The sequence below is a fragment of the Pseudochaenichthys georgianus genome, chromosome 14 (assembly GCF_902827115.2).
Source record: "Pseudochaenichthys georgianus chromosome 14, fPseGeo1.2, whole genome shotgun sequence".
NCBI lineage: Eukaryota > Metazoa > Chordata > Actinopteri > Perciformes > Channichthyidae > Pseudochaenichthys > Pseudochaenichthys georgianus.
In genome coordinates this window covers 7,441,081-7,466,319 of record NC_047516.1, presented here as the reverse complement: position 1 = coordinate 7,466,319, position 25,239 = coordinate 7,441,081, and the positions used below count along the sequence as shown (strand labels likewise).

Sequence of the window (25,239 nt, the reverse complement as noted above, 5' to 3'; positions counted from 1 at the left end):
GAGAGGACAGGAAAGGGAAGAAGGATGGATTTGTTGAGGTATTCAACACAGAGGCCCAAGGTTATTGTGGCTGCTCTCCAACCTGATGTTCAGGTAGGACAGACTGATAGCTGTTTTCTAAGAGATTAACCTCTGAGAAAGTATTGCGAGTACAGCAGCTGTGTACAGGATGAGCCAAATAAAGCATCAGTATATCATGTTCTAATAAGAGGGGTAGTGGTAGTGTGTTATTGCAGATACATGACACCTAAAGAAAAGTGATGTAAGTGTTGATTTCTTCCAGTGCACTTGCCCAAAAAAGCCATACACGTACATAAAGTGTTGGAGCAAGCAGTTGCCTAAGGGAAATATTTAGGGAAATAAATGTGTATTTTCAAGTTTGTGTGTATATAAATAAATAATGATGCTCTGGTATACATTGGACTGTGTATATTACAAATATTACACTGGCATTTTCTAGCTTTATCCCTTTTATGACATCTGTCAAACTAAGATGTACAACAGTTTAAGATTGTCTATCTATTTTCACTGTTTCAAACAAACAGGTCCCATAAATCTGGCCATTAAATCACTCTTCTGCTGTCTCTTTAACAAAGATATCGCACATTATGTGTAAAATGACCTTTCAGGAGCTTTTTGGGTGGTGAATGAGCCAATATTATTATAGCTGATGATTGTGAAAGTGAAGTTTTACCCAACATCCCCCCCCAGTGGGTTATTTGCAGTGTTACCTGAACGGGCATAAATAACCACCAGACTAACATTTGGATGTTTTTTATTGCATTTATTTAATGATTATTACTTATAGGAAACTGTTGCTTTGGATCCCTGCAAATGACCTTTTCAGCACCCATTTCACACATCTTTAAATGATTACACCTTCATATCAACAACAGTACATAAACAATTACAAGACACAACACACAAATTGTCCAAACTCTTGTTCCATCCACGTAACTGATATCCATGTGTTACTCCCGAGATACAGGAACACATCTGTGGAGCTGTGTCTCTAATTATGGCTAAAACATTGTTGTTTGTTATAAAACGTATCAACCACTTCTACAAGCACGTCATTTTTTTAAATGACTATTTTGTCTTTAACTTCCAAAGCATAAACAAGCTCATTATAAACATCTTCATAGTTTAATTTTACTGAAACAAATCTCAGTTTCTTGAGCCTTTGACCCCATGTAGAGGTACCGCTGTTATTGAAGACACATTTGTATGAGGAGACACCTTACCCAGTATATGAACAAACTGTGTTCTTATCATTACACATGGAAACTTCTTAAGAAAATGTCCAAAATGAGAAATGCAGAGGAAACGCTGCACCACCATCATCAAGAAAAAGAGTCCCTGACCATGCATTTATCAAAATATGATAGATTACACCTGCATGGTAATGTTTCAAACATTTTCCATTTCATTAGACATTGAAGCCGTGTAATCACTTGTAAATTCCAGTTCCTCTGCTGCCTTTGAAAGTGACTTGTTATTGAGGCATCATTTCTAAGTCTTCCACTTCTTACAGTGAGTGTCAGATGATTGACAGGAAGCAGTGACATGAAAACAATCAATACAATTAAATGACAATATTTTATTACAACTTTGTCCTGAAACATAAACAATGAAGCTATATATTGTCAAATTCTGAGCTATGTTGATGGAGTTTACAAGAATTAAGCATTTATTCTGAAACAGCTTTTTGGTTTCTGAAAGCAACATTTGACCTGTTGTACTCCCTTGACAATCACTGGTAAAGCATGTAGTATAATAATGTGGCAAATGACTAGTCACTAGTCAAATGTCATCCCTGCATGGAAATACTTTCATGCAGAAGGGAGGATGAACATGACTCAGCAGATATTTGGTTCGCCAAAGTTGTAGTCATATTGTACAAGATCCTTTGTAGTGAGGATGCCATCTCACAGAAAAGAAAGTGGAAAACCGACAGAAAAAAACGTTAGAGCTGTTCTTTTGCAAATCAACAAGCAGAACCAGACTCACTAAATCTTAATGATAACAAACCCCAATTTTCAACCCAATTTGCTCATGTTTCTTCTTTTTCAAATGTATTCTAAACCCTTGCATTTGGACAGCTAACACTTCCGAAGATGTGTTTTATTTCTGACCGATCTAAGATCTATGCCTATATGTTGCTCTCATAGGACACACTTGTTCGTGAGCCAGGCAAACTTAGGCCCATCTCAGCATCCTCATCAGAAACTGTGTGGATTGAAACTTTGACATCCAAGTCACCTTCAGTGTGGCCTCCACTTGACAGTAGTGCCTGGCAAACCTCCTCCTCTTCATGGCCTATATCTGGTCTGATCACAGACAACGATGTCTCACCCTGAGGCCCTTTGTTCCCCGTGTCCACGACCTCCTCTGAGAACGTGCGGCAGTTGAGGATGAGCGGCGGCAGAGGAACGCTTCGAGCCAGATCCTCCATGTGCCGAGCGAACTCCATGGTCTTGTACTGTGTAACCTTGGCGAGCTCAAGCGTCTTGGCGGAAGTGATGATGGGAATGTGCTTGGCGACCTCCAACGCCTTCTGCAGCTTCTCTGCGCCCTCGGTGCGGAAGAACTCGTTGATGGCTCTCTCGGTCTTCCTGAGGTGGCTGCTGACCATGCAAAGCCGTGCTATGTTGAGGGGCACGGTGATGGCGAAGGCCACCAGGCAGACGATGACGAAGTACAGGCCCAGGCCACTGCTGTTGTGGGCAACACGAATAGTTACGGTGTAGTTTTTAGTCTCGCCTGTCCAACTGGTGGTGACGCAGGTGTAGCGGCCACGATCATTGAAGGAGACCAGAGTGATGTTCAGAGCTCCATTCTCCTGAATCTGCCATTTTTCACCTGAAGGCGAAACACAAAAGAGTTTTTTTTTTGTACCAAAAACCTCTAAAACCGTGATTTGGAAAAAAATGTAAACTGATTTTAACAACCTTCACTGTAGTAACACAGCATCAAAAACATTTACATAGGTCAACAAACCCCATAAGGACTCATTTCTCAATATCATTTAAATAAGTACACCTGATTAAGAAAAAAGTGGTTCACAATACGATAATACATTATTGTCAGAGCAAGCTTTACATTGTTCTTGATTCAACATAACATTACAATGACAGAGCACAATATGTTCAAGAATCTTTAACATATATTTGACCGTGAATTGACTGCATTCAATTTAAGGATTGGCTGGTGCAAAGAAAAAGTGATTGAGTCTAACTTCATTAAATTGTGGGACCCTGTATCACCAATTTGATTTTAATCTGTATTGATTTGATTATAGATTTCAGAACATCAATGCTTCTCCAGTGTAGTGTCAAAGTGCACTAGCAAAGGATCTGATTATTTTTGTTTTACTTGCTTGTAAGCGCTTTGAACACCAGGAAAAGCGCTTTATAAATGTAATGTATTATTATTATCTAAGAGTGCTGTAAGTATGTTGTTGACATAGTAGGGTTTTTGACAAATCTCTGTTGTTTCAGAACAATGCACATGCACATTAAGGATGAGGCAGGCAGTAATGACAGATTTCAAGTCTTGATAAAAAACACAAGAAGATGGAGTGTATGTTTTTCTTTTTTTAAATATAAAAAACAACTATGGGTCTAAAGAACTCAATGTTCTTCATGAACTCTTTCTCAGCACAGCATTTCCTCCCCTCTCCTCAGTCCTTACCCAGCAGAGGTCCATTAGAGTTGAACCACTTGGTGTCATTGTAGCCTCCGGTCACATTACACTCTATCAGCGCGGTGGTTCCCTCATTTACCACAATGTCCCCGCTGGAGAGGATGACCAGACGCATGAGGGGCACCGGCACTAGCACCGGCACCGCCTCAGCTTCTGACCCATTCTGAGCTCCGTCTGCTGCCCAGCCACCGAAGAGCAGGACTGTGAGAAGCAGGTGAGACAGGTGGCGTCTCTGAGGTGGCAACATGTCGGAAAGAGTTAGAGCTTCAGCTCACATTTAGATGAGAAGAACCTGCAAAACAGGAAGACTCTACAGTTATGTTTCACGCAGCAACACAGGATTTTAAACACTTACTTTTTTGTGTCTTCATAAGAGTCATGTCCATATTAGAACAATCTTTATAGAATCCATCATTGACATTTCGTCTTTCTACAATTCAGTATTTTAACAGACATATGGATTTTTTTTCACAACATCTTCTTTAATGTAGGCCTATTCCTTTTTAGTGACAAATGTAAACCAAATATTAACATCTAGACGTTCAAGGCCAAAACGTTATGATATAAAAAGACAGACATTTTTTTCTTCTTCAATAATTGCCACTCATTTGTTGCCTTTGCTTTTTCCATCACAATTTTTAACTACAATCATATTTAGATATCTAATTTTATTTTTATTTTAAACTAAAAATAATTTGATTAAGATGATGTCTAGGGAGCACAGTCGTGTATAGGGTAGTGTGTATAGGGTGATAACATAGGAGACTTATCACTATTATATCATAACTCAGCGTAGTATTGCAGTACATAGGCCTACGGTACATTTATGCTTTGGTGTTATGTGAAAGGAATAGTAGAGTAAACAATCAGTTTATAATACAGTTATCAAGTAACAACAACAGTATCTCAAGCTCAGCTGGAATAATATGTGTGTATTTAGTGCATTTAACTGAAGTAAAAACCTACAGATAAAACGGAATCACCAAATTCACCAGAACCTAAACTGACAACATTCACAATGTTTCCCACCTGCTGCTCGGACAGCGATCAAACCAACTAATCCTCGAGCGACATAGACATCCAAAAAAATAACTGGAATATATTCCTTTTAGTTTTAAAGTATGTAACTCAGTTTTAACACGCAATTGTTTGAACAAAGCAGACACGAGCTGCCTGTCCGGTCCGTCTACTTCCTGCTTCAAGTAAGAGGGAGTGGGTGTGGCTAAAGTGTTGGCAATTCTCCCAAGATGCAGCAGGAGAAGGTGGGTGTAGGACTATGGTGTAGGATTGTTCTTATTATACATCCATGATTGTACCGGCTAGTGGAAAGATGACATGCTGAAGTACAGCATGTGTTATGATAACTACTAATAATTAATAATGATAACATGTTCATATAAGACTGTCATCCATTTATATTTTGTATTTTCCATCAAGTTAAACGTTTTGAGGATAGTGCAAATTGTTAGCATTTTTTCGAGAATAAATGAATATACAACTAATACACATACATGCCTTGTGTTTTAAAAGCTTTTTTCCTTACTCTAATTTTGTTGTGAAAAAATACCGTTCCGGAAGTACTGTTTTGATTTGACTGTATTTTACAGTACTTCTTGCATCAAGCTAATTTATGCGATGACCGGCATTACGGTTTGACTTTCTTCAAAATAAAATCGTGACACCTCCAACGCTTGGAAAATAAAATAATATGTTGAAGGAAAGAGACATTTGAGTAAATATCTCATGAATATCTCATGAAATAAAATAAAAAGAGGACATATTTGACATATTTTGATAGGAAGATGTCTTTCAATCTGTTTCGTTGGATGGAATCGCTTACAAGAATACTTACACGGACTCTTTGACCTCTGTTTTTAACCATCAACTTTTGTTTTGAAAAGTCAGCCGGAAGCTATTCTTCTCATTTGGTCTAACTGTCAGTTACTTGCCAGTAAAAACAAAATGTGACGTGGCTAATCCTTGTGGACAAAAAGAACGAGAAACCCTGAAGCAATAGCTGTTTACGGGAAAACTAAAAGGCGTTACAGGTGCAAACTGAAATATAAGAGGCAGACCTATCGTGCTGTTGATTTGGGGAAGGAAACGGTTAGCAGGCTGGGGTTAACTGCTAGCATCAAAACACTGACAGCAACAAGGTGAGTTGGTAGCTAAAAGTGAATCAATGTGTGTTGTATATCAATGTGTGTAGCTAAAGTGTATCGGTGTGTTGTTTTTCCACTAAAGTATATGTTTTAAACGTGCGCTTCTTCTAGTCATTCTGTCAGATAGACATTAAATGGACTGTACTTATATACATTACTTAACATAACATATTAGCATCTCAATGTAATGCATTAATAACAATTTAACTAATACAACCATAATATTGCTAATTGTCAAAGGAATATGTCACTGAATGTAAGCTTCATATTATACACATTATAACCTCGATTCTTATTCCTGATGTGTATTAGCATGCACAGAGATACTGTACTTACCACTTTATGTGGACACCTTTTGTTGTAGTTTGACTGAAATGAATCCCAGAATGGACTTTAAACTGACACTCTGCAGCTGCACAGATAACTGACTGCGTAGTTGACTGCTGGGTGTTGAGGACATGCATTCTGGAAAATGTATGTTATCACTGATTGAAGGAAAGTGGTTTCACAAAAACAGTGAATTATACTTTCTGTAAAGTAACAACTGGAATTAAGTTGTTTGATATAACAATTGAGACTGATTGGATATTTCCTTAAACATCAAATATTATGTTATAATTGTTATATTTTCACTTTAAAGGCATGTACTAAGACATTGAGATGTCAGACAGCGAAGCTCCAGCCGCTCCAGAGGTGTCTACAGAGGATGGCTCTCCTGCAGAAACCCCTGACAGATCCTCACCGACCACTCCTGATAACTCCACTGACGTTGCCCCGACGAGGAAAGCCAGGAGGAGACCAGAAATCCAACCAGTAGCTGACGTCAAGGAGAAGCCGAAAGTAGAGGAGCAGCCTGCAGAGGCACCGGTGAGATAATTATTGTTTATACTAGAAATACATGCTAATTGTATGAGAGCATATGCCATTAAAAAGACAAACATTTGGTGACATTTTCTGAGCCTGACGATTATGGTGAGGCTAAGCCACGTAAAATAAAACGATGTCTGGGACAGATACTTTTGGGTACTTAAGTATTCTAAAAGGAGAGGCTGATTTAAAACCATCTCAAGTCATCTTCTGGCTCTACATTGAGTATTATAAATGTGTTTTAAACAAGATGCTGTAGTGTTCTTTCACTAAAGCAAAACCACCAAAGATCACTTTTGCACTGAAGTAATTGATTTCTTACTCATTTGCAACTTTTCTCTCTGTCTTTTCTTTTTTACCTCCTCCTTTTGTTTTGCCCTTTCTTTCCCGTCTTCCTCTCTCTCAGACACCCAGTCAGTCCACGGTGTCTCAGGGTGGCTGGGGATACTGGGGCAGCTGGGGGAAAACCATATTAACTACAGCAACAGCTACTGTGGCCACTGTGGGTGAGTATAGACCACCATATACTGTACACAATGCTCATGGTGGTCCTTTCAGTTATCTACTCTGAGAACTACAGCCAGTAGTCTAATTATCACATGTTTAGGGTTTAAACTCACCACATTTCTGTTTTTAACCATTACATCTCTTCTGTCCATCCAGGCCAAGGCCTCACTCAGGTGATAGAGAAGGCTGAGACATCGCTGGGAATCCCCAGTCCCACCGAACTCTCAGCGCGAGTAGAGGAAGAGCAGAAGGAGCAAGGTGGGACTTTACTGTATGACAACACATCCCACCTTTTCTCCATATTGTCTTAGCCTTGTATAATGTGTGTTTTTTTTGCTCTTCCTGAAGCTGAATGCCGGGAAGTGCCGGGCGATGGCTCTGCGGTGGTGGAAAGTGCGTTTGGGATGCTATCTTCGCTCACTAGCGTCGTCCAGAGCACAGTAAGCAGGAATATCCACTGTTCTTGGACTCAGGAAGGAGACGTTTATATTTTTGCATCTGAAATGTCCAGTTTCATATGGTAGAGTTGAAATAGTAGTAACAGTTGTATACAGTACAAATAGAAGTAGGAATGGGGAAGGTAACAGTGTTTATGTGTCTTTATTTAATACCTAGTGTAACCATTGGAACACATGCATGCACATTATCTTGCATCAGTACATGCTTTGTCCCAAAACATACATTTTTGTTGTGGACTTTTGATATTGGACTCACAATACTCAACCATGGCATTCTTGTTTTATGTATGCACCACGACACCAAGTCAAATTCCTCGTACGTGTAAACCTACCTGGTAATAAACCTGCTTCTGATTCTGATTCTTCTGATAAGGATTGACCATGGCATCAGTGAAAATTGTAAGGGAAACTTCTGTGTAGCAATGCAGTGGGAGTCACCGACTCAGGAAAGAGACACGGGAAGAGCAGGAGCTTTGATGTCAAACACTGATGGTTTATTTGGAGCTTCGGCCGGAGAATTCACATCACAAGTCCAAGAGCCAGAGGTTCTGACTTCACGGTAGAGTTGCCACGTCAAATCTGAAGAACTCTACCCCAGACCCATGTATTTAGCTAGTTCAGAGAGCATCATCAACATGCTGCATAACAAGATAGAATCATACCTCTATCAGCTGACGCCAACAGGCAGGAACAGGGAGACAGAACACTGAGAGCACAGCAGCCAAGGTTACGGGTAACTGGGTCAAAGTTATGGGCCTTGGAAAATATTTCCCCAACAAAAATGATCTTAGATGGTGAATGGATGCTAAGAACATACAGCTTTTGGGAAATGATGATTTTTCTTTCATTTGTATTTCCTTCTCCTCTCAGGGGAAAACGATGATAACTGGCGGTCTGGATGCTCTGGAGTTCATCGGGAAGAAGACGATGGATGTGATAGCAGAAGGCGATCCTGGCTTCAAGAAGACCAAAGGGCTGATGAATAGGAACTCCACTCTGTCTCAGGTGGGCATACTGGGGTCAAACATGTACATTAGGAGGACAAACGCCTATAAAGACAGATAATATATCATGACATACCTCTTCATATCAGTTTATAATCAAAAGTGAGCTGAACCAAGATGTATCTAGCAAGAAGAAACTTGATTGACTGCTGGTTTGAAGAGAAAAGCACATTTTCATCCCATTTGTTAAAGTACTGTAACAATAAGGTAAAACTACTGTAAGACAAATATCCCAATGGATATAAATCCAATAAGAAGACATAAGATGTAAATAAAAACAAACTTAAAGTGGACCTATCATGCTATATTTGAATAATATATTGTAGGGCCATACCTATATAAAACATGTCTGTGAAGTTTTTTTTTCAAAATACCAAACAGATAGTGCATTTTAGCCATGCCTCATTTTGCTCTATTTGCTCTATTCCAGCCCTGTCTTCACAAGGGCTGATTCTGTGGCAAATGAGCTGCAGCTGACCACGCCCCCTTGCAAAGGAGGGTGGCGAGGCACGAGCGTCATCTTACCATGCTGTTACCATGCCACGGCAAACCCCCATTCCCCTGATAGGTGGAGAGTTGCCCATATAGGCGGAGCTCCTCGTTTCTGACGTCAGAACAATTTCAAATCTGCATCAGTCTGTATCAGATCCGTTGCAGCCCCGTTTTTAGAGATTTGGGTATGGAGGAAAAGAGAGGGTTGTGTTTTCTGACACTTGGTGAGTTCCCTGACACACCGGGGACACATACTCATGTATAAAAGACGTACAAAAGTGCATTTTGCATGATAGGTCCCCTTTAACTTAGGTATCTTTACAAAATAATCAGAATTCCAGAAATCAGTTTTATCAGCATTAATGTGAACCAAACTGAAATAAAGTTGCTGACTAACTCTAGTTGAACTCCTGATTGTATAGCGTGTAACATTTGTCCACTCTCTCTCAACTTCTCATCTCTCTCTGCATCGTAGGTGTTGAGGGAGGCGAAGGAGCGTGAGGAGCAGCAGACGGCAGAAACAGAGTCTTCAGATTCCGAGAAGAAGATGGTCGCTCACTACGGGATGCTGTTTGACGAATTTCAGGGTCTGTCACACCTCGAGGCACTGGAGATTCTGTCTCGAGAGAGCGAGTCTAAGGTACAATGAAACCTGCTGTGGCTGAAATTAATTCCTCCTGATAATACCCTCAAATGTGACTTTGTTTTTGTGTTTTTTTATGTGTGTGTCCTGTAGGTGAAGTCAGTGCTGACCACTCTCTCAGGAGATGAGCGTGTTCAGCTCAGAGCGGATCTGGAGCTCATCAAGGAGTCTTTCTCCCTGGTAGAGTTTGATGATGAGGAGGTGGACGAGAAGAAAGGTAAAATCCCTGTGAAATGCTAGCACTGCGACATTAATACAGCCCCAAACTTACCCGAATTTATGATACACTTGTATTGATTAATTGTAAATTTCTGATTCCAGATGAAGACGGCTCAGAGTTTGAGAGGGAGTTAACAGAGTCCTTGGAGGGTCTCAGTGTCACTGCCACAAAAGAGAAACTCAGCAAGGTACCAACCCACACTTTTCTGTGTTTTAGATTGTTCAGTTTGAGTTGAGAACATTATTTGTGAGGCTGATATTTTAGTCGTTTTGATGCAGCCCTATAAAAAAAACAGGCATATGTATCGGTATAGAAAATAATCATACATTACAGGTTCAAAAGTTATGTAGAGTTGGCAGTACAGGTGTTATTTTAGATTCTATTAGATTTTGCAGTTCTTGTTTTTATTAATAATAATATATTTTATTTATAAGCGCACTTTTCATTTGCGTAAACAAAACTCAAAGTGCTACAAAATTAAAAATTAAAAAGGGTGAAACAAAACAACAATACAAAAACAATTAAAACAACATAATAAAAGCTGTGACATTCATGCCCGCATGGCATAATGTGGGGGATTTAAAAATCTATTATTGTGGTAAACAATAAAGCAATCTGGGTTGGGGAAGTTACTCACATGGTCTCTTACCTCCAACAGGCCTGTAGGAGCACCTGCAGCCAGATCACCGACATGACCAAACCAGAGCAGGAAGAAGAGGGGAGCGAGGAGGGTGTGAAGAAAACACTTTCTGTGGAGGTATGCTCATATCATCAATATTTAATATTAAAAAGAAGGGAACCATTTGAAGTCGCTATCAGATGAATTTGCTTTTTTAACAGTCGGATGGTGGATGCAGTAAATGTAGGGCAATTTTACTTAATTGTTTGATTGATCAATTATCTCATTGCACCACCCTTTACTCACATGCTAAGATGCTCCTAGCAAACGTTGCTATTGGACCTTTGATTTGTGTGGGTGTCAGAGTAAAGGCAGGACATTTGGAGAAGTGAAACAGTTTTAATATAAACCCTTTATTAACCCTTTCGTGACCATGTCAAAACTTATAAGGAAGCTCTCTCCCACGCCTCATCGGTGCCCAGCAAAGCAACCCCAGAACACTGTTCTCCACCATCAACCACCTACTCCACCCCCCTGACGCCCCCCAGCCCTCAGGGGCTCCGGATCTGTGCTCCAAATTCCTCGACTTCTTCCAGGCGAAAGTCGAGGCCATCCATCAGCGGCGCCTGGCCCTCCCCCCTTACCTGCACCTCAGCCACCTGGTAACGCACCCCCACTCCAACCTCTCCTCCTTCTCCCTTGTGGATGCTCTCCAAGTGGCCAAACGGGTCAGCTCGACCAAGACCTCCACTTGCTCCCTGGACCCCATGCCCACAGCCCTGGTCAAGGACTGCCTACCCACCCTCTGTCCCTACATGGTGGTCATCATCACCATTTACATGCTCCCCCTCGGCCAGATCATCTGACATCATGTACTCAATTTCCACTGTTCACTCCACTGTACACTCATCCGGGTGATGATACCCAACTGTATCTCAGCACTACTCCATCCTCCCAGCTCCCCCCTCAGTCTCTCATCAACTGCCTGCATGACATCAAAGCATGGATGTCGTCCAACTATCTCAAACTAAACAGCAGGAAAACAGCTCATGGTTGTGGCATCCAAGGCGCTGCTACGGAAGGTTGGTGACTTCATCCTCGAAGGTTGACGGCTGCTCCATCTCCCCATCTCCCCATCTCCTGAAGCCCGCAACCTGGGTGTCATCCTCGACTCCACCCTTTCCTTCCACTCCCACGTCAAGTCTGTGACCAAATCGGCCTTTTTCCATCTAAGGAACATTACCAGACTCCGACCGTCACTCTCGGAGTCGGTTGCCGAAACCCTAGTCCATGCGTTTGTCACCTCCCGCTTGGACTACTGCAATGGTCTCCTGTTTGGGGTTCCCAACAAAACCCTGGTCAGGCTCCAGTATGTTCAAAACTGTGCTGCTAGGGTACTCTCACATACAAAGCCGTGGCAGCACATCACTCCCACCCTCATCCACCTCCACTGGTTGCCGGTCAAGTCCCGCATAACATACAAAATCCTCCTCCTTACCTACAAGTCCCTCATGCCCATGGCAGTGTGGCAGCCCCCACCCTCTGGAACGCTCTCCCTGCGGAGATCCGCAACACCCCCACGCTTGACTCCTTCAAAAGGGCCCTCAAGACCCATCTGTTTACTAAGGCCTTTGGCCCCTAATCTATTTGTTGTTTTGTCTGTCTGACTGGTTGTCTGACTGCCTTTTTGTTTTTGTTATGTTTGTTTTGCCCCTGTTCTTCTTTGTAAAGCGTCCTTGGGTGTCATGAAAGGCGCTATATAAATCCAAGCTATTATTATTATTATGTGCTGCTGGATGTATTTGTAGAAAGCTGAATATTTCCATCTACACAGTTTCTCTTCTCATGTTGATTCTTGTCCATTTAGTGTGTGTGATTGTATGTGTGTTGTATTTGTAAGGATGTCCACGCTGCAGCCATCAGGAGTCTGGCAGAGTTGACGGCTCGCTCCATCGAGCTGTTCCACAAACTGGCTGAGATGATCCTGTTCTCCAACAGCAGCACAGAGGCCAGCGCCCTGTCACAGTGAGATGCCTTTCTGCTTGGGGACACTGCAGGACTGTAGAAAGTCACATCTGGACTGTTATTAAACATCTGTATTTTTATGTTTCCTTCCTCAGGTTAACTGTTGTCTTGTGTAAAGAAATCTCACTGCTTTCCAAGAAGTTCACCTCCTGCTTAACAACGGCAGGGGTGAGTGTGATGTTTCTAACTTCTCTCTCCTTTTTACACTGCTGCTGTTTATTCATCAGAAACCAACCAAATTTGATCTTTCTTTTTTACAGTCGAACGAAAAGGGAGATGTCCTCAACCCGCTGATAACAGGAGTCTTTTTAGAGGTTTGTGGCACTCTCTTCACATACAGTGACATTAAGTCACAATATTTCATTTTCAAACAGTCCAGAGGAAGTAAATCTGTGATCATCTGGATATCAAAACATAGAAACCTATATGAGGCATTAATGATACTGCATCAGCAAAAGATAAAACTTAATTTTACATGATTATTTAGGGAAATATTGAGTTGTAAAAACTCAATTTCTTAAGATTAGTAAAGAGTGGAAAATACATGGTGCATGTGTTCTCAGATCATTGTTAGACTTTTTGTTCTCCTTGAAGGACAAAATCAATTATTCTAAAGCCGAAGTAACAGGATAGGAAGATTGATTGTCTGTATTCGTGCCAAAGGGCTTTTACAGGCACTGTCAAGACCATTTCGGAATGATTTTGAATTGGTGTTTACATGTTTGAATCATCCCTCCTCTCAGGCATCCAACAGTGCGTCTTACATCCAGGATGCTTTCCAGCTGCTGAGGCCCATAGTGGAGATCTCCCACATCCAGAGGAGCGCTGAGTCCACAGAGCAGTGAGACGCTGACGTCCTCTCTCTCTCACCCCCACCCCCCCAGCACAGAACTGACACATCATATTCAGGACAGAATCAACAGCACATCTGGGAGGAAAAGTGTGTTTTTGTTAAACAGTGTTAACTTTGCAGGCATTTTGCTAATCCCAGTAGATGTACTCGCTGAAGTAAAGTGTTGAGAAGGTCTTGGTCTACCAGCTAAGAGAAACCTTACCCTATTATTCTTTCTTGTATTCCAACATGTACACTCTTTTTTACTGACAGCACTTGTCGATTTAAAGCAGAAGTGGAGGACTTTTACATATAAATCAATGACAGTTATATTTAAGCCATTTCCAATACAGTTCACACAATGCTGAACACATCTATACCCGCCAGGAACCGCTCTTAAGAAAGATACATACAGCATAAAAACAAAAGTGGTTATTTGTTTTAAAAATGTGTCTCATAATAATTTGTAAGATAGATTGATAATGTATGTTCTCTTTACTGCACAATAGCTGGAACTTTGTATGCATATTTCTCTAACACTGTTCCCTTGCAGCAGTTTGGGGGAGGGTGTCTTTGGACGCAAGTATTGAACAACATGGAACACTCTGGGTTCTAGCTGACTCAGGAAGCCTTGGATTACTTTTTTAAATATACAACACATGTATTGTCATTTTATAGTTTGACAACCTTTTTTTCATTTTATTGTAGAGCAATATCAACTTTTAAGTATTTCCATTGCCCTGCAAATACAGTAGGCATCCTTACATATTTAGGTGACTCCATGTTCAAATATCTTCCGGCTGGTTTTATTCTCTTTTGCCACAGCTAACATGGAAGTCTAAAGACTTAACACTAATAACATTTGTATTGATGTGAGTCTTGTAGCTTAAACTAAAATAACTTAAAGCAAAGACATGCAAGTTTCAAGTTTGAGCTGCTGGAATCCAAACACAAAAAATGACAGACAGGACCTTTTTGGACTCAGCTTGTATTTTTAACAACTAGGCTCCATTTTTAGCTTTCTCCCAATTTCTGATGAACCTGACAACACTCACAGCTGTTTTATCTTTATTTCAAATTTCAGTGCTCCAACTTTGTTGTCATGCATTTCATTATGAACGTAAGCTTACCTCCAGGTGTTTCAGCTTCTACCTGCCATGAGAATTGAGGTTGTCTTTAAGCCAATAACTTCCAGTTGTATGATATTACACTGCCTCCAGTTATGTGATGTGGGCAAGTAAAGGGATATTTTTTCAAAAAACATACTGTAATGTATCAGATATTTTTGATGGTTTGCAAATAAATGTGCTTTCCTAGAGGCCACGTTTGTGTTTGTTTTTTATATGAGTGTGAAATATATGTCATTGAAGTAACACACTTTTTACAAAAAAGTGTTTCAAGTTAAAGTCTTTGATGTAATGAAAACAACTCTTGAAATGATAACAATGCATCATGTAGCATACTTATATGTTTTGTATGCTGGATGTTAATTTTAAAAGTAAAATAGGTAAATGTAGTGAAAACAAAAGTTCAATTGTTGCCTTTAAAATGAAGTAAGGTAGAGGTAATTACTAGTATAACAAGAAAGTACTCTTCAACTACAGTAGCAATAAGCAATTCAGTACGTTTTAGAGTTGTTTTGTAAGACAAAAACTGTTAAGTTTTTCAGATATTGTAGAGCTTACAAATCCATCTTTCCTCAACTTTTTGATTGGAAGCAGGATTCAAAATGTGGAAAAAAGGTGTTATTTACCCGTTTAGCCTGTAGAGATCTCAAATCACATCGTTACATGACAGTGCAGTAGGTGGCGGTATGCACATTTACCCTCTAATTGCCACCCGCCAACATACACAAAGAAGAAGACGTAGGGGACGGAGAAAACGAAGAAGAACAACAGGCGCTTTTAGCTAGCTTGGCGGGTAACGTCGAGGAAATTCTGAGGTAAACCTATTTTTTATATGTATATACTTTCAACAGCAATACATTTCCATGTCTCAAGTGTTCATAGCTGTGTGACATTGCAAAAAGTGGACAAGCAGAGCCGTTTTATTTATGTTTTCTTCCGGTGTTTCCTAATAACGCGAGGATTAGCTTGCGAACATTAGCCACTCATGCTAGCGCCGCAACATCGTTAGTTCGTATGAATGTTATTTTAAATTATGACTAAACACCCTTAACCCTTTCCAAATACTTCCAGTTCAGAGGAACGTTTGTGGTTCTTTTTGTTAGGTATATATGATGTGTTAGCTCGATGTTATAAACAACTGCTAGATAACTTGTATGAGGCTAATTCATCTTCTTGTCATGGTAACGCATAGATGGATACTTTATTGATCCCACGTTTGGAAGTTATTTTAATACAGCATCAGTGTGTTAAGGCATTACAATATTTAAAAGGTTGAATAAAGTATAAACATAATATAATAAAAAGTATAAACAGCAAATATCAACGTATCTACAGTCATCACTTGGGATGTTAATGGTTGTATTGCACATGTGTTGCAACATTTCACACTTTGGATTGATGACTAATTCACTAATTTTATATATAGATATTTCAAACTATAATAAAGATTGCGTTTTAAGTTTGTTATCTTTTAGAATACTTAGCATATGTTGACCTTGTTTACTGTGTGTGTGTTGATATGTGCTTTAAACATTAGTGTGTGCATTTTCCTTATTGACACAGCAGTCTTCTATCCTCATCCTTGCTTAAATATTGCTGTCTTAACTCCAGTGTTGCAGTTAGATTTATACTTATTCACGAACTCATGTTTGTTGTATCCTCTCCCAGAGTCGTCCCTCTTCATCTCATCGCCCCCTTCACACAAGCTGCAGGATTGTTGGGCTTTTAGCTCTCATCCAAACCTGCCAACATGCCAGCCGCAATAACCGATGCCAGTCAGATGATCTGTGAAGTCTGGGCGAGTAATGTGGAGGACGAAATGAGGAAGATCCGGCAAGTTATTCAAAGCTACAGTTTCATTGCCATGGTAAGAGATTACGTTGCTGTAAATGATTGCTTTATTTCTAAGTAAAGCTTTACATTGTATTTGTTGTTATCTTAAATAATGCATTGGAGACAAAAACATTACATTAAACAACTGCAGTGATTGAGTGACGATTTGCCATCACATTACGTTGAGCATTAACAGCGCAGGAATAATAATTTAAAAGGTGGAGTTTTTATCTCTGTCTTTATGTTTCATCAGGACACAGAATTCCCTGGAGTGGTTGTCCGGCCAATCGGTGAGTTTCGAAGCACAGTAGACTACCAGTACCAGCTGCTCCGGTGTAATGTCGACCTGCTGAAGATCATCCAGCTCGGCCTCAGTTTCATGAACGAGGCGGGAAAATATCCTCCTGGCACGTCGACGTGGCAGTTCAACTTCAAATTCAACCTCACGTAAGTGGACCGTCCTTTCGCACCGTCTAATCAAATCTATCCTGACCTAAAAGACGTATCGGCTGATGGTTGAACGTGATGGTAGCATTCCTTTAATGTCACTATGTTTTTGCTTTTTTTTTGCTCATCACAGAGAAGACATGTACTCGCAGGACTCCATAGACCTACTCCAGAACTCCGGCCTCCAGTTTAAAAAGCATGAAGAAGAGGGAATCGACACACTCTACTTTGCTGAGCTCCTCATGACATCCGGCCTGGTGCTGTGTGAAAACACAAAGTGGCTCTCCTTCCACAGGTCAGCCGTCTGTTCTGATTCAGCTCTTGCATTGTTAGTCCCATTTTACTGGGCGTTGATCCTACAGTTTCTTGAATGTTATATTATTTATTTAAAATAATTCATAAAAAATCACTTTATATCATTTTGGTTACATCTCTAAATGCAGGGTTCGTACGGGTGCTTGAAATCCTTGAAAATGCTTGAAATTTGACGTGGTGTTTTCAAGGTTGGGAAAGTGCTTGAATTTTGGGAATGGTGCTTGAAATTGAGATAAAGTTCTTGAAAATGTAAATGCTTTACTTTTACAATAAATTGCTGTCTGACTGAATAGTTCATTTTTTAGATTAAAAGAAAATAATTGCTTCGCTTCTACATAAAACAGCTCCGCTGCGGCCTTCCCGCGCTATGCGCGCGACCTGCAAGTGTTTGTGTTACGTGTGACCTGGGCATTCTGATGAGAGATAGATGACTGTGTGCCAGGAGGTTGCCGTTTCAACGAGCGTTGGCTAGCAGAAGACAAATACAAGCCATGGCTAAGACGAGGGTCAAGCCCACGAGTAGCCTCCTGCAAAGTTTGCAAAAATAACGATGCGAGAGTCTGCGCTGACGAGCCACATGAAAGGTACGCCGGAGTAGAGCATTTTAGATTAGGCTAACGTTGCATGTTATGTTTGATTAAGCTAACGTTAGCGAGCTGAATAGCGAACTCGATGAGGGATAGTAATAATTGCAGGAGGGGACAATCATTTCAGAGGAGCGTACCTATGTTATGTGCGTTACAGTCGCCATCCTGTGGTGTTCAGAGGATGAAGCACTCACGGCATTTCGTGTTATAGTCACAAAATATAATCTATTGATTCGACACAGTGCGATTTTGAAAGCAATGTATTTCTACTGGTAGGCCTAGTATGTTTCGTGCCTAAACCAAATGTGACTTGATCTATCGAAATCAGTCACATTGACCCGAAGACACATTTTCGTTTGCATTTCTGGTCTGGGGGAAGCTCGCGAGTGTGTTTGTGTATTTTTGTGTTTGTGTACCGGGGAAACACTTACAAGAAACACCGGCTGTTGTTTTGCTTGCTGTGATGTTACATTAGTCCGTTCTCCTCTTGTAATTATGCCGAAGCTTCAAAGTTGTATTTATCATCTGAATTTGCCGAAACAAGTTTAATATTCTGAAAGCCAATACTTTGTTTATTTGAAAACAGATGAAAACAAACTGTCTTGTATATACAATTGAAGTATTATACAAGTAAAACTACATTTTGCTTTAATCCCATGTAATTGTAGAATGAACAGTCTTCCTTTGAAGATGTATAAGTCAGGTGTCTTGAGTAGTCAGAATTACCTAAAATCATTGTACACATTTGTAAATATTATTTTCCACTTGTTACCATTATGAGTCTATTTTTATGCAGCTCTGCATGATTTTGTGGCTACAATTCAGACTAATACACTACCAGAGGTGGAATAAGTACTCAGATATTGTACTTGAGTAAAAGTACAAGTACTCAGATCTTATAGTGAAATGATAAGTACTCAGATCTTGTACTTGAGTAAAAGTAGAAGTACCAGAGTGTAGGAATACTCTGTCACAGTAAAAGTCCTGCATTCAAAATGTTCCTCAAGTAAAAGTAGAAAAGTATTCTCATCAAAATATAGTTAAAGACAGTAGTCATTGGGCAGATTGGTCCATTTCAGAATAATACATGATATATTTTATAAAGATTGATCATTAAAGTGTTCTCAAAGCTGGTAAAGGTGCAGCTAGTTTGAATGACTTTGTATACTGCAGGGTAGCTTGTGGATTTACTCCAGGTGGAACTAAAGTTTGATTTAACACTTGATTAGATTTCACATCATTCATCCAGATCTGTGAAGTAACTAAAGGTATTAAATACATGTAGTGGAGTAAAAGTACACCATGTACCTCTGACTTATGTTCACTGCCAACCTAAAAGTACCTCAAAAATAGTAATCAATAATGTATTGAAAAGTTATTTGGCTGATTGTTTTATATTGGCTCAGACAGGTTATATGGGAGGCCCAGTCTACGTACAGATCACTAATTTTGAAATATTAAACTTAGTTTTCTTTTCTTCAATTTTTCATCCTCGTGTAGAAGGCTATCACGAAACACACATGTGGTTGTTTATAGCATAAAGAACATCTGATTTAATGTGAGGTAGGGAAATAATCATTTGAGTATGTGTCTATAAATATGTAATTTACAACAGCTGTAAGATGCCTGAAAAGTGCTTGAATTTGACTTTGGAAAAGGTGTAAGAAGCTTTCTGTTTGATACAGTATTCTGGAGTCCATCCTAAACCCAACCTCTGTTCTGTTTCTCTTAGCGGCTACGACTTCGGCTACCTGGTGAAGCTCCTAACAGACGCACGGCTCCCTGAGGAAGAACACGACTTCTTCCAGATCCTCAACCTGTTCTTCCCCGCCATCTACGACGTCAAGTACTTGATGAAGAGCTGCAAGAACTTGAAGGTATTCAAGAGTCCTTTATTGTGGAGTCCTAACTCCACTTAAGAACAATAGAGGGCTTATGAACATTGTAGCGAAGATGGCAATTGAAACACAATGAAATGAGACTGGCGTGCTACTATTTAATAAAAAAATATCCACAGATATACAGTGGGGCAAACAAGTATTTAGTCAGCCACCAGTTGTGTAAGTTCTCCCACTTAAAAAGATGAGAGAGGCCTGTCATTTTCATCCTAGGTACACTTCAACTATGAGAGACAGAATGGGGGGAAAGAATCCAGGAAATCACATTGTAGGATTTTTAATGAATTAATTGGTAAATTCCTCGGTAAAATAAGTATTTGGTCACCTACAAACAAACAAGATTTCTGGCTCTCACAGACCTGTAACTTCTTCTTTAAGAGCCTCCTCTGTCCTCCACTTGTTAACTGTATTAATGGCACCTGTTTGAACTTGTTATCAGTATAAAAGACACCTGTCCACAACCTCAAACAGTCACACTCCAAACTCCACTATGGCCAAGACCAAAGAGCTGTCAAAGGACACCAGAAACAAAATTGTAGACCTGCACCAGGCTGGGAAGACTGAATCTGCAATAGGTAAGCAGCTTGGTGTGAAGAAATCAACTGTGGGAGCAATTATTAGAAAATGGAAGACATACAAGACCACTGGTAATCTCCCTCGATCTGGGGCTCCACGCAAGATCTCACCCCGTGGGGTCAAAATGATCACAAGAACGGTGAGCAAAGATCCCAGAACCACACGGGGGGACCTAGTCAATGACCTGCAGAGAGCTGGGACCAAAGTAACAAAGGCTACCATCAGTAACACACTACGCCGCCAGGGACTCAAATCCTGCAGTGCCAGACGTGTCCCCCTGCTTAAGCCAGTACATGTCCAGGCCAGGGTTTCCGTTAGCCGGTAATTACTGGTTTTTAGCTGGTAAAATTTATAAAAAACCGGTAAATTCAAAACCTGACGGTCAAAATGTCTGGTAATAATTAGGGAGGCTCCGAACGATCGGCCGCCGGTCATTATCGGCCGATATTCACTCTTAATAGTTTGATCGGTGCTCTCTATAAAGGCCGATCAGGAGAGCTGGATCTGATCGATATGGACATAAACGCGAGTGAAGTGTAACCGGAGAGAGAGATCAGATCAGCTGCTGAGTCTGACCGAGACACGCAGCTCTGCAGGATCACCTGAAGCCCCGCCCTCTGTTTAGCGAGCTGCATGAGAAACTGACGTGCTGTCAGGAGAGAGAGAGGGAGGGAGAGGATCCGTTTCTCCTGTGTTATTATTCAAAGTTGATGTAAACTTCTGAATAATGTACGTTATCTACTAAAAGTAGTTTGTTTGAATGTAATAATGATGTTTTTTGTTGTTTGTGGAATCATTTATTGAAAAATGAATCTGAATTTTTCGATCTGTTACGATTATAAACTGAAGCAATATAAAGATGAGCCCGTGAACTGAGTTTTAAACTGAAGCATATCTGCTCATAGTCCGGTAATTACTTGCTAACGGAAACTCTGCTACACAACTATTACTATTATTGAAATATGACCGGAAACCCTGGTCCAGGCCCGTCTGAAGTCTGCTAGAGAGCATTTAGATGATCCAGAAGAGGATTGGGAGAATGTCATATGGTCAGATGAAACCAAAATAGAACTTTTTGGTAAAAACTCAACTAGACGTGTTTGGAGGAGAAAGAATGCTGAGTTGCATCCAAAGAACACCATGCCTACTGTGAAACATGGGGGTGGAAACATCATGCTTTGGGGCTGTTTTTCTGCGAAGGGACCAGGACGACTGATCCATGTAAAGGAAAGAATGAATGGGACCATGTATCGTGACAACCTCCTTCCATCAGCAAGGGCATTGAAGATGAAACGTGGCTGGGTCTTTCAGCATGACAATGATCCCAAACACACCGCCCGGTAGGGCTGTGCAATTAATCGTATTTTAATCATATTTTAATCGCGATTACGATTATGGCTTGCGACGATTATGAAAACAGCATAATTGACAAAATACAATTATTTTGCTGGGTGCGCGTTCGCCCCTCCCTAAAAGCCCACTCGGCCACGTGGGAGTGACATGTGTTGTGAGTGTTCAGCGCGAGCGAAGATGTCAGAACAAGAGCAGCAACTCGTTAAAAAGAAGGGTAAAACTATTTCCACTATTTGCAAGTACTTTGCCGTTACATTTCACATCGCTAAAGATATGTGCCCAGTTAGCACTGTTAGCAACCAGGGCTTTAAGCAACTTGTCAACATGTTGGACAAGCGTTACGCGATGCCGTCTCGGTATTATTTCAGCAGGTCTGCTCTGCCTGCACTATATGACAAATGCCGTGGGGAAGTTGAGAGAGATGTGGCTTCAGCTGACTACTTTGCTACCACAACAGACCTATGGTCTAGCCGAGGGGTGCCCAACCAGTCGATCGCGAGATGTGTCTAAAAATAGAACAACAATATTCTGTTTTATCGTTAATGTCCTGAAACATAATCTTCCTGTGCCAGAATAATGCACTTGAACGCATCAAAGCTTTGTGATTGGCCGGCGTCACCCCATGTGTCGGGGTGTGGCTGAGGGTCTTCAGTCCAGGTGGCAATATTGTCACCTGCTTGCGCTCAACAGGCTGGTGTTTCTTGCAAAACATCTTTAAGAGATGACATGAGCAGCCCTACCAGCATTTGCCATGGTGGCCTAAACATTTTTATTTGGTCTTAAATTGTAGTTCAACATTTATTTCCTGTTACTTCTGGACCATGACGGTTGCCAGCCTTCAACGTTTAACTGAGTGGAATATGTTGAATATGTTTTACCAAAATGTTGGCTATATGTTAAGGAGTTTTCAGTAGGTTGTGACCGCATCATATTTGATTTAATTTATTTTGGTCTAATTTATTTTTATTTATCATATTAATATGTTTAGTATGGTTTTGGAAGTGTGCTCCAACATATTTGTTGATCTTGTTTATTGGTAAAATATTATTTGTTTTAAAGTTCAATAAATGGTCAATGAATAATCGTCAAAATAATCGTGATATCAATTATTGACCCAAATAATCGTGATAATGATTTTTGCCATAATCGCACAGCCCTACCGCCCGGGCAACGAAGGAGTGGCTTCGTAAGAAGCATTTCAAGGTCCTGGAGTGGCCTAGCCAGTCTCCAGATCTCAACCCCATAGAAAATCTTTGGAGGGAGTTGAAAGTCCGTGTTGCCCAGCGACAGCCCCAAAACATCACTGCTCTATAGGAGATCTGCATGGAGGAATGGGCCAAAATACCAGCAACAGTGTGTGAAAACCTTGTGAAGACTTACAGAAAACGTTTGACCTCTGTCATTGTCACTAAAGGGTATATAACAAAGTATTGAGAGGAACTTTTCTTATTGACCAAATACTTATTTTCCACCATAATTTGCAAATAAATTCTTTAAAAAATCAGACAATGTGATTTTCTGGATTTTATTTTATTTTTTTCTCATTTTGTCTCTCATAGTTGAGGTATACCTAGGAAGAAAATTACAGGCCTCATCTTTTTAAGTGGGAGAAATTGCACAATTGGTGGCTGACTAAATACTTTTTCATTTTGTCCAAACCTCATCAGAGGTGTTGATTTCAATCAACTTTAGTTGATTGGGCAAATGATCCTTCTTATAATAAATCAAATGATGTCAAAACAAGTCTTGAGCTATCTGACATGTGTTATTGCAGGGAGGGCTGCAGGAAGTAGCGGAGCAGCTGGAGCTAAAGAGGATCGGGCGGCAGCATCAGGCCGGGTCCGACTCGCTTCTCACCGGCATGGCTTTCTTCAGGATGAAAGAGGTACGGTTAAACAAATGTCTTGATGTTTTAAAATGCTTTAGTCTAGCTGAGCTGCAGTTTAAGCCGCCTTCAAATTTCTTATCCCTGATGAATTACAATATTTCTAGAATTAGTTTACTGTAAACTGTGCAGAAGGATGCACTCTGATTTATTTATTTTTTTGTCCAAAACACAATTGGGATCATCATGTGAAAAACCTGACTTTATTCTAAGACCTAAAATCGGCTTTTATGGCCCTAGGCCTAAGGTTACCATGCCTTGCTAGAGCTTCACTCACCTACTGTTATACTTCCCAATGTAACTTCCTGTTTTAAAAGGAAATGCAGTACACCAAGGAAATACTTTTTCACCCTGATAAGTTTGCATACCCGAATACAGCATGTTAGAGTGGAAGATGGGCTTTCATATCTACAGCAGAATGTAATGGAAATCTGTTTTTTCTGTCTCAGCTTTTCTTTGAGGACAATATCGATGATGCAAAGTATTGTGGGAGATTATACGGCCTGGGCTCGGGCTCCACCCAGCCACAGAACGGCATCTCCAGCTCGGGTCAGGAGGAGACCAACAACAAGCACTGACTGACCTTCAAGTGGAACATGCACTTGTTTTAAAAACCCAACCAGCAGATTCCCCCTGATCTCCCTCAACACGTGATCCCTGAACGAGACTAAACAAATATTTCTTTACATTTTCCTCCCGAGTGACTGTAAAATGGACATGGACTCACAGTGACATTGGATCCTTCACTGGCTCAGACGTTTCTTTTTAGTCGCTTTTACTGAGTATATGGCCACATATTCAGAACCATTTTTTTAAACCTGTTTTTGTTTCGCAGCATTATTGACCCCTCCCCCCCCCCCCCCCTTCTTTAACAGCATGGGACCAGCTCCTCCATCATACTGTGATTTCAGACCAAACCTTGCCAAAAACAGTCAGTTTGTTCAGTTCAGAATATCCTTCTCATCAGCGGGACTCGTCTCTTGTTGCAGGGGTTTCATTTTTTTAAGTTAATGTTGGAAGGGCCTGTAAATTAAAATGTATAATTTTGATGAAAATAAAAATGTTTTAGCTCTTTTCCACTTTCAGAAACTTTTAACAGTGGGCGTCGAAGTGTGTAACTGTGCTTGGTTATGCATGTGTCTCAATGGGCAAATACTGTGGTTCTGTACATTCACCCACCATGACAAACTGTCCACCACCAGGTTTACAGATGTTGTGGTTGCTGTTGTTTTTACATTCTACATTGTTTTAAACAGTTGTATATTAAATTGTTTTGTATTTTGAATGTAAACGTTAAGTATTCAATCTTTTTTACCAGCCACACTGACGAGCAGCTTATTTAACATTTGTTTCAATGGCTTTTCAAGTAAAGGAGACTTAATGCCAGATGTACCCAAACATGTCTGCAATCTCGCATTTAAAATAAAAACTAGGGCTGCAACAATTGGACTAATCAGTCAGAAGAAAGAACATGTATAAACTTTGTGCACAATTGCCAATTTATCAAGCATAAAAATGCCAAATAGTTTCCATCTTTTTACATATTTGTTTTGTCAGTAAAATCTCATGCCATAAATTGTAAAGCCACACTACTTCACTGCCCAAAGATATAACATTTATTGAAACACTAGAACAGGGGTCTGCAACCTTTTGGACCAAAAGAGCCATTTTGCCCCCTTATCCA

The 25,239-nt window shown here is 40.4% G+C and overlaps 3 protein-coding genes across 4 annotated transcripts; 2 read left to right on the top strand and 1 right to left on the bottom strand.

Annotated features, from left to right (window-relative positions):
* Positions 1 to 758: 758 nt before the first annotated feature.
* Positions 759 to 6,259, bottom strand: LOC117458095 (microfibrillar-associated protein 3-like). Of its 2 annotated transcripts, none has more exons than XM_034098347.2 (3): positions 6,204 to 6,259; positions 3,694 to 3,997; positions 759 to 2,862 (listed from the first exon to the last, which is right to left on the bottom strand). In XM_034098347.2, the coding sequence occupies exons 2-3, from the start codon at positions 3,950 to 3,952 to the stop codon at positions 2,153 to 2,155; spliced, it is 969 nt and encodes a 322-aa protein (XP_033954238.1). In that variant the 5' UTR covers positions 3,953 to 3,997; positions 6,204 to 6,259; the 3' UTR covers positions 759 to 2,152. The 2 variants fall into 2 exon arrangements, with proteins under 2 accessions (XP_033954238.1, XP_033954237.1); XM_034098346.2 differs by lacking the exon at positions 6,204 to 6,259 and adding an exon at positions 4,735 to 4,931.
* Positions 5,643 to 14,853, top strand: fam114a2 (family with sequence similarity 114 member A2). The gene is made up of 14 exons (XM_034098345.2): positions 5,643 to 5,861; positions 6,508 to 6,734; positions 7,141 to 7,240; positions 7,398 to 7,499; positions 7,590 to 7,681; positions 8,570 to 8,704; positions 9,671 to 9,835; positions 9,932 to 10,055; positions 10,160 to 10,245; positions 10,717 to 10,815; positions 12,578 to 12,702; positions 12,798 to 12,870; positions 12,963 to 13,016; positions 13,446 to 14,853. Exons 2-14 carry the CDS (start codon positions 6,528 to 6,530, stop codon positions 13,545 to 13,547), a joined length of 1,464 nt encoding a protein of 487 aa, XP_033954236.1. The 5' UTR covers positions 5,643 to 5,861; positions 6,508 to 6,527; the 3' UTR covers positions 13,548 to 14,853.
* A 512-nt stretch (positions 14,854 to 15,365) lies between these two features.
* On the top strand, positions 15,366 to 24,840 carry cnot8 (CCR4-NOT transcription complex, subunit 8). Its single transcript, XM_034098801.2, has 7 exons — positions 15,366 to 15,476; positions 16,330 to 16,528; positions 16,748 to 16,941; positions 17,075 to 17,236; positions 19,576 to 19,720; positions 23,445 to 23,555; positions 24,005 to 24,840. Exons 2-7 carry the CDS (start codon positions 16,412 to 16,414, stop codon positions 24,131 to 24,133), a joined length of 858 nt encoding a protein of 285 aa, XP_033954692.1. The 5' UTR covers positions 15,366 to 15,476; positions 16,330 to 16,411; the 3' UTR covers positions 24,134 to 24,840.
* The last annotated feature ends 399 nt before the right edge of the window (positions 24,841 to 25,239 follow it).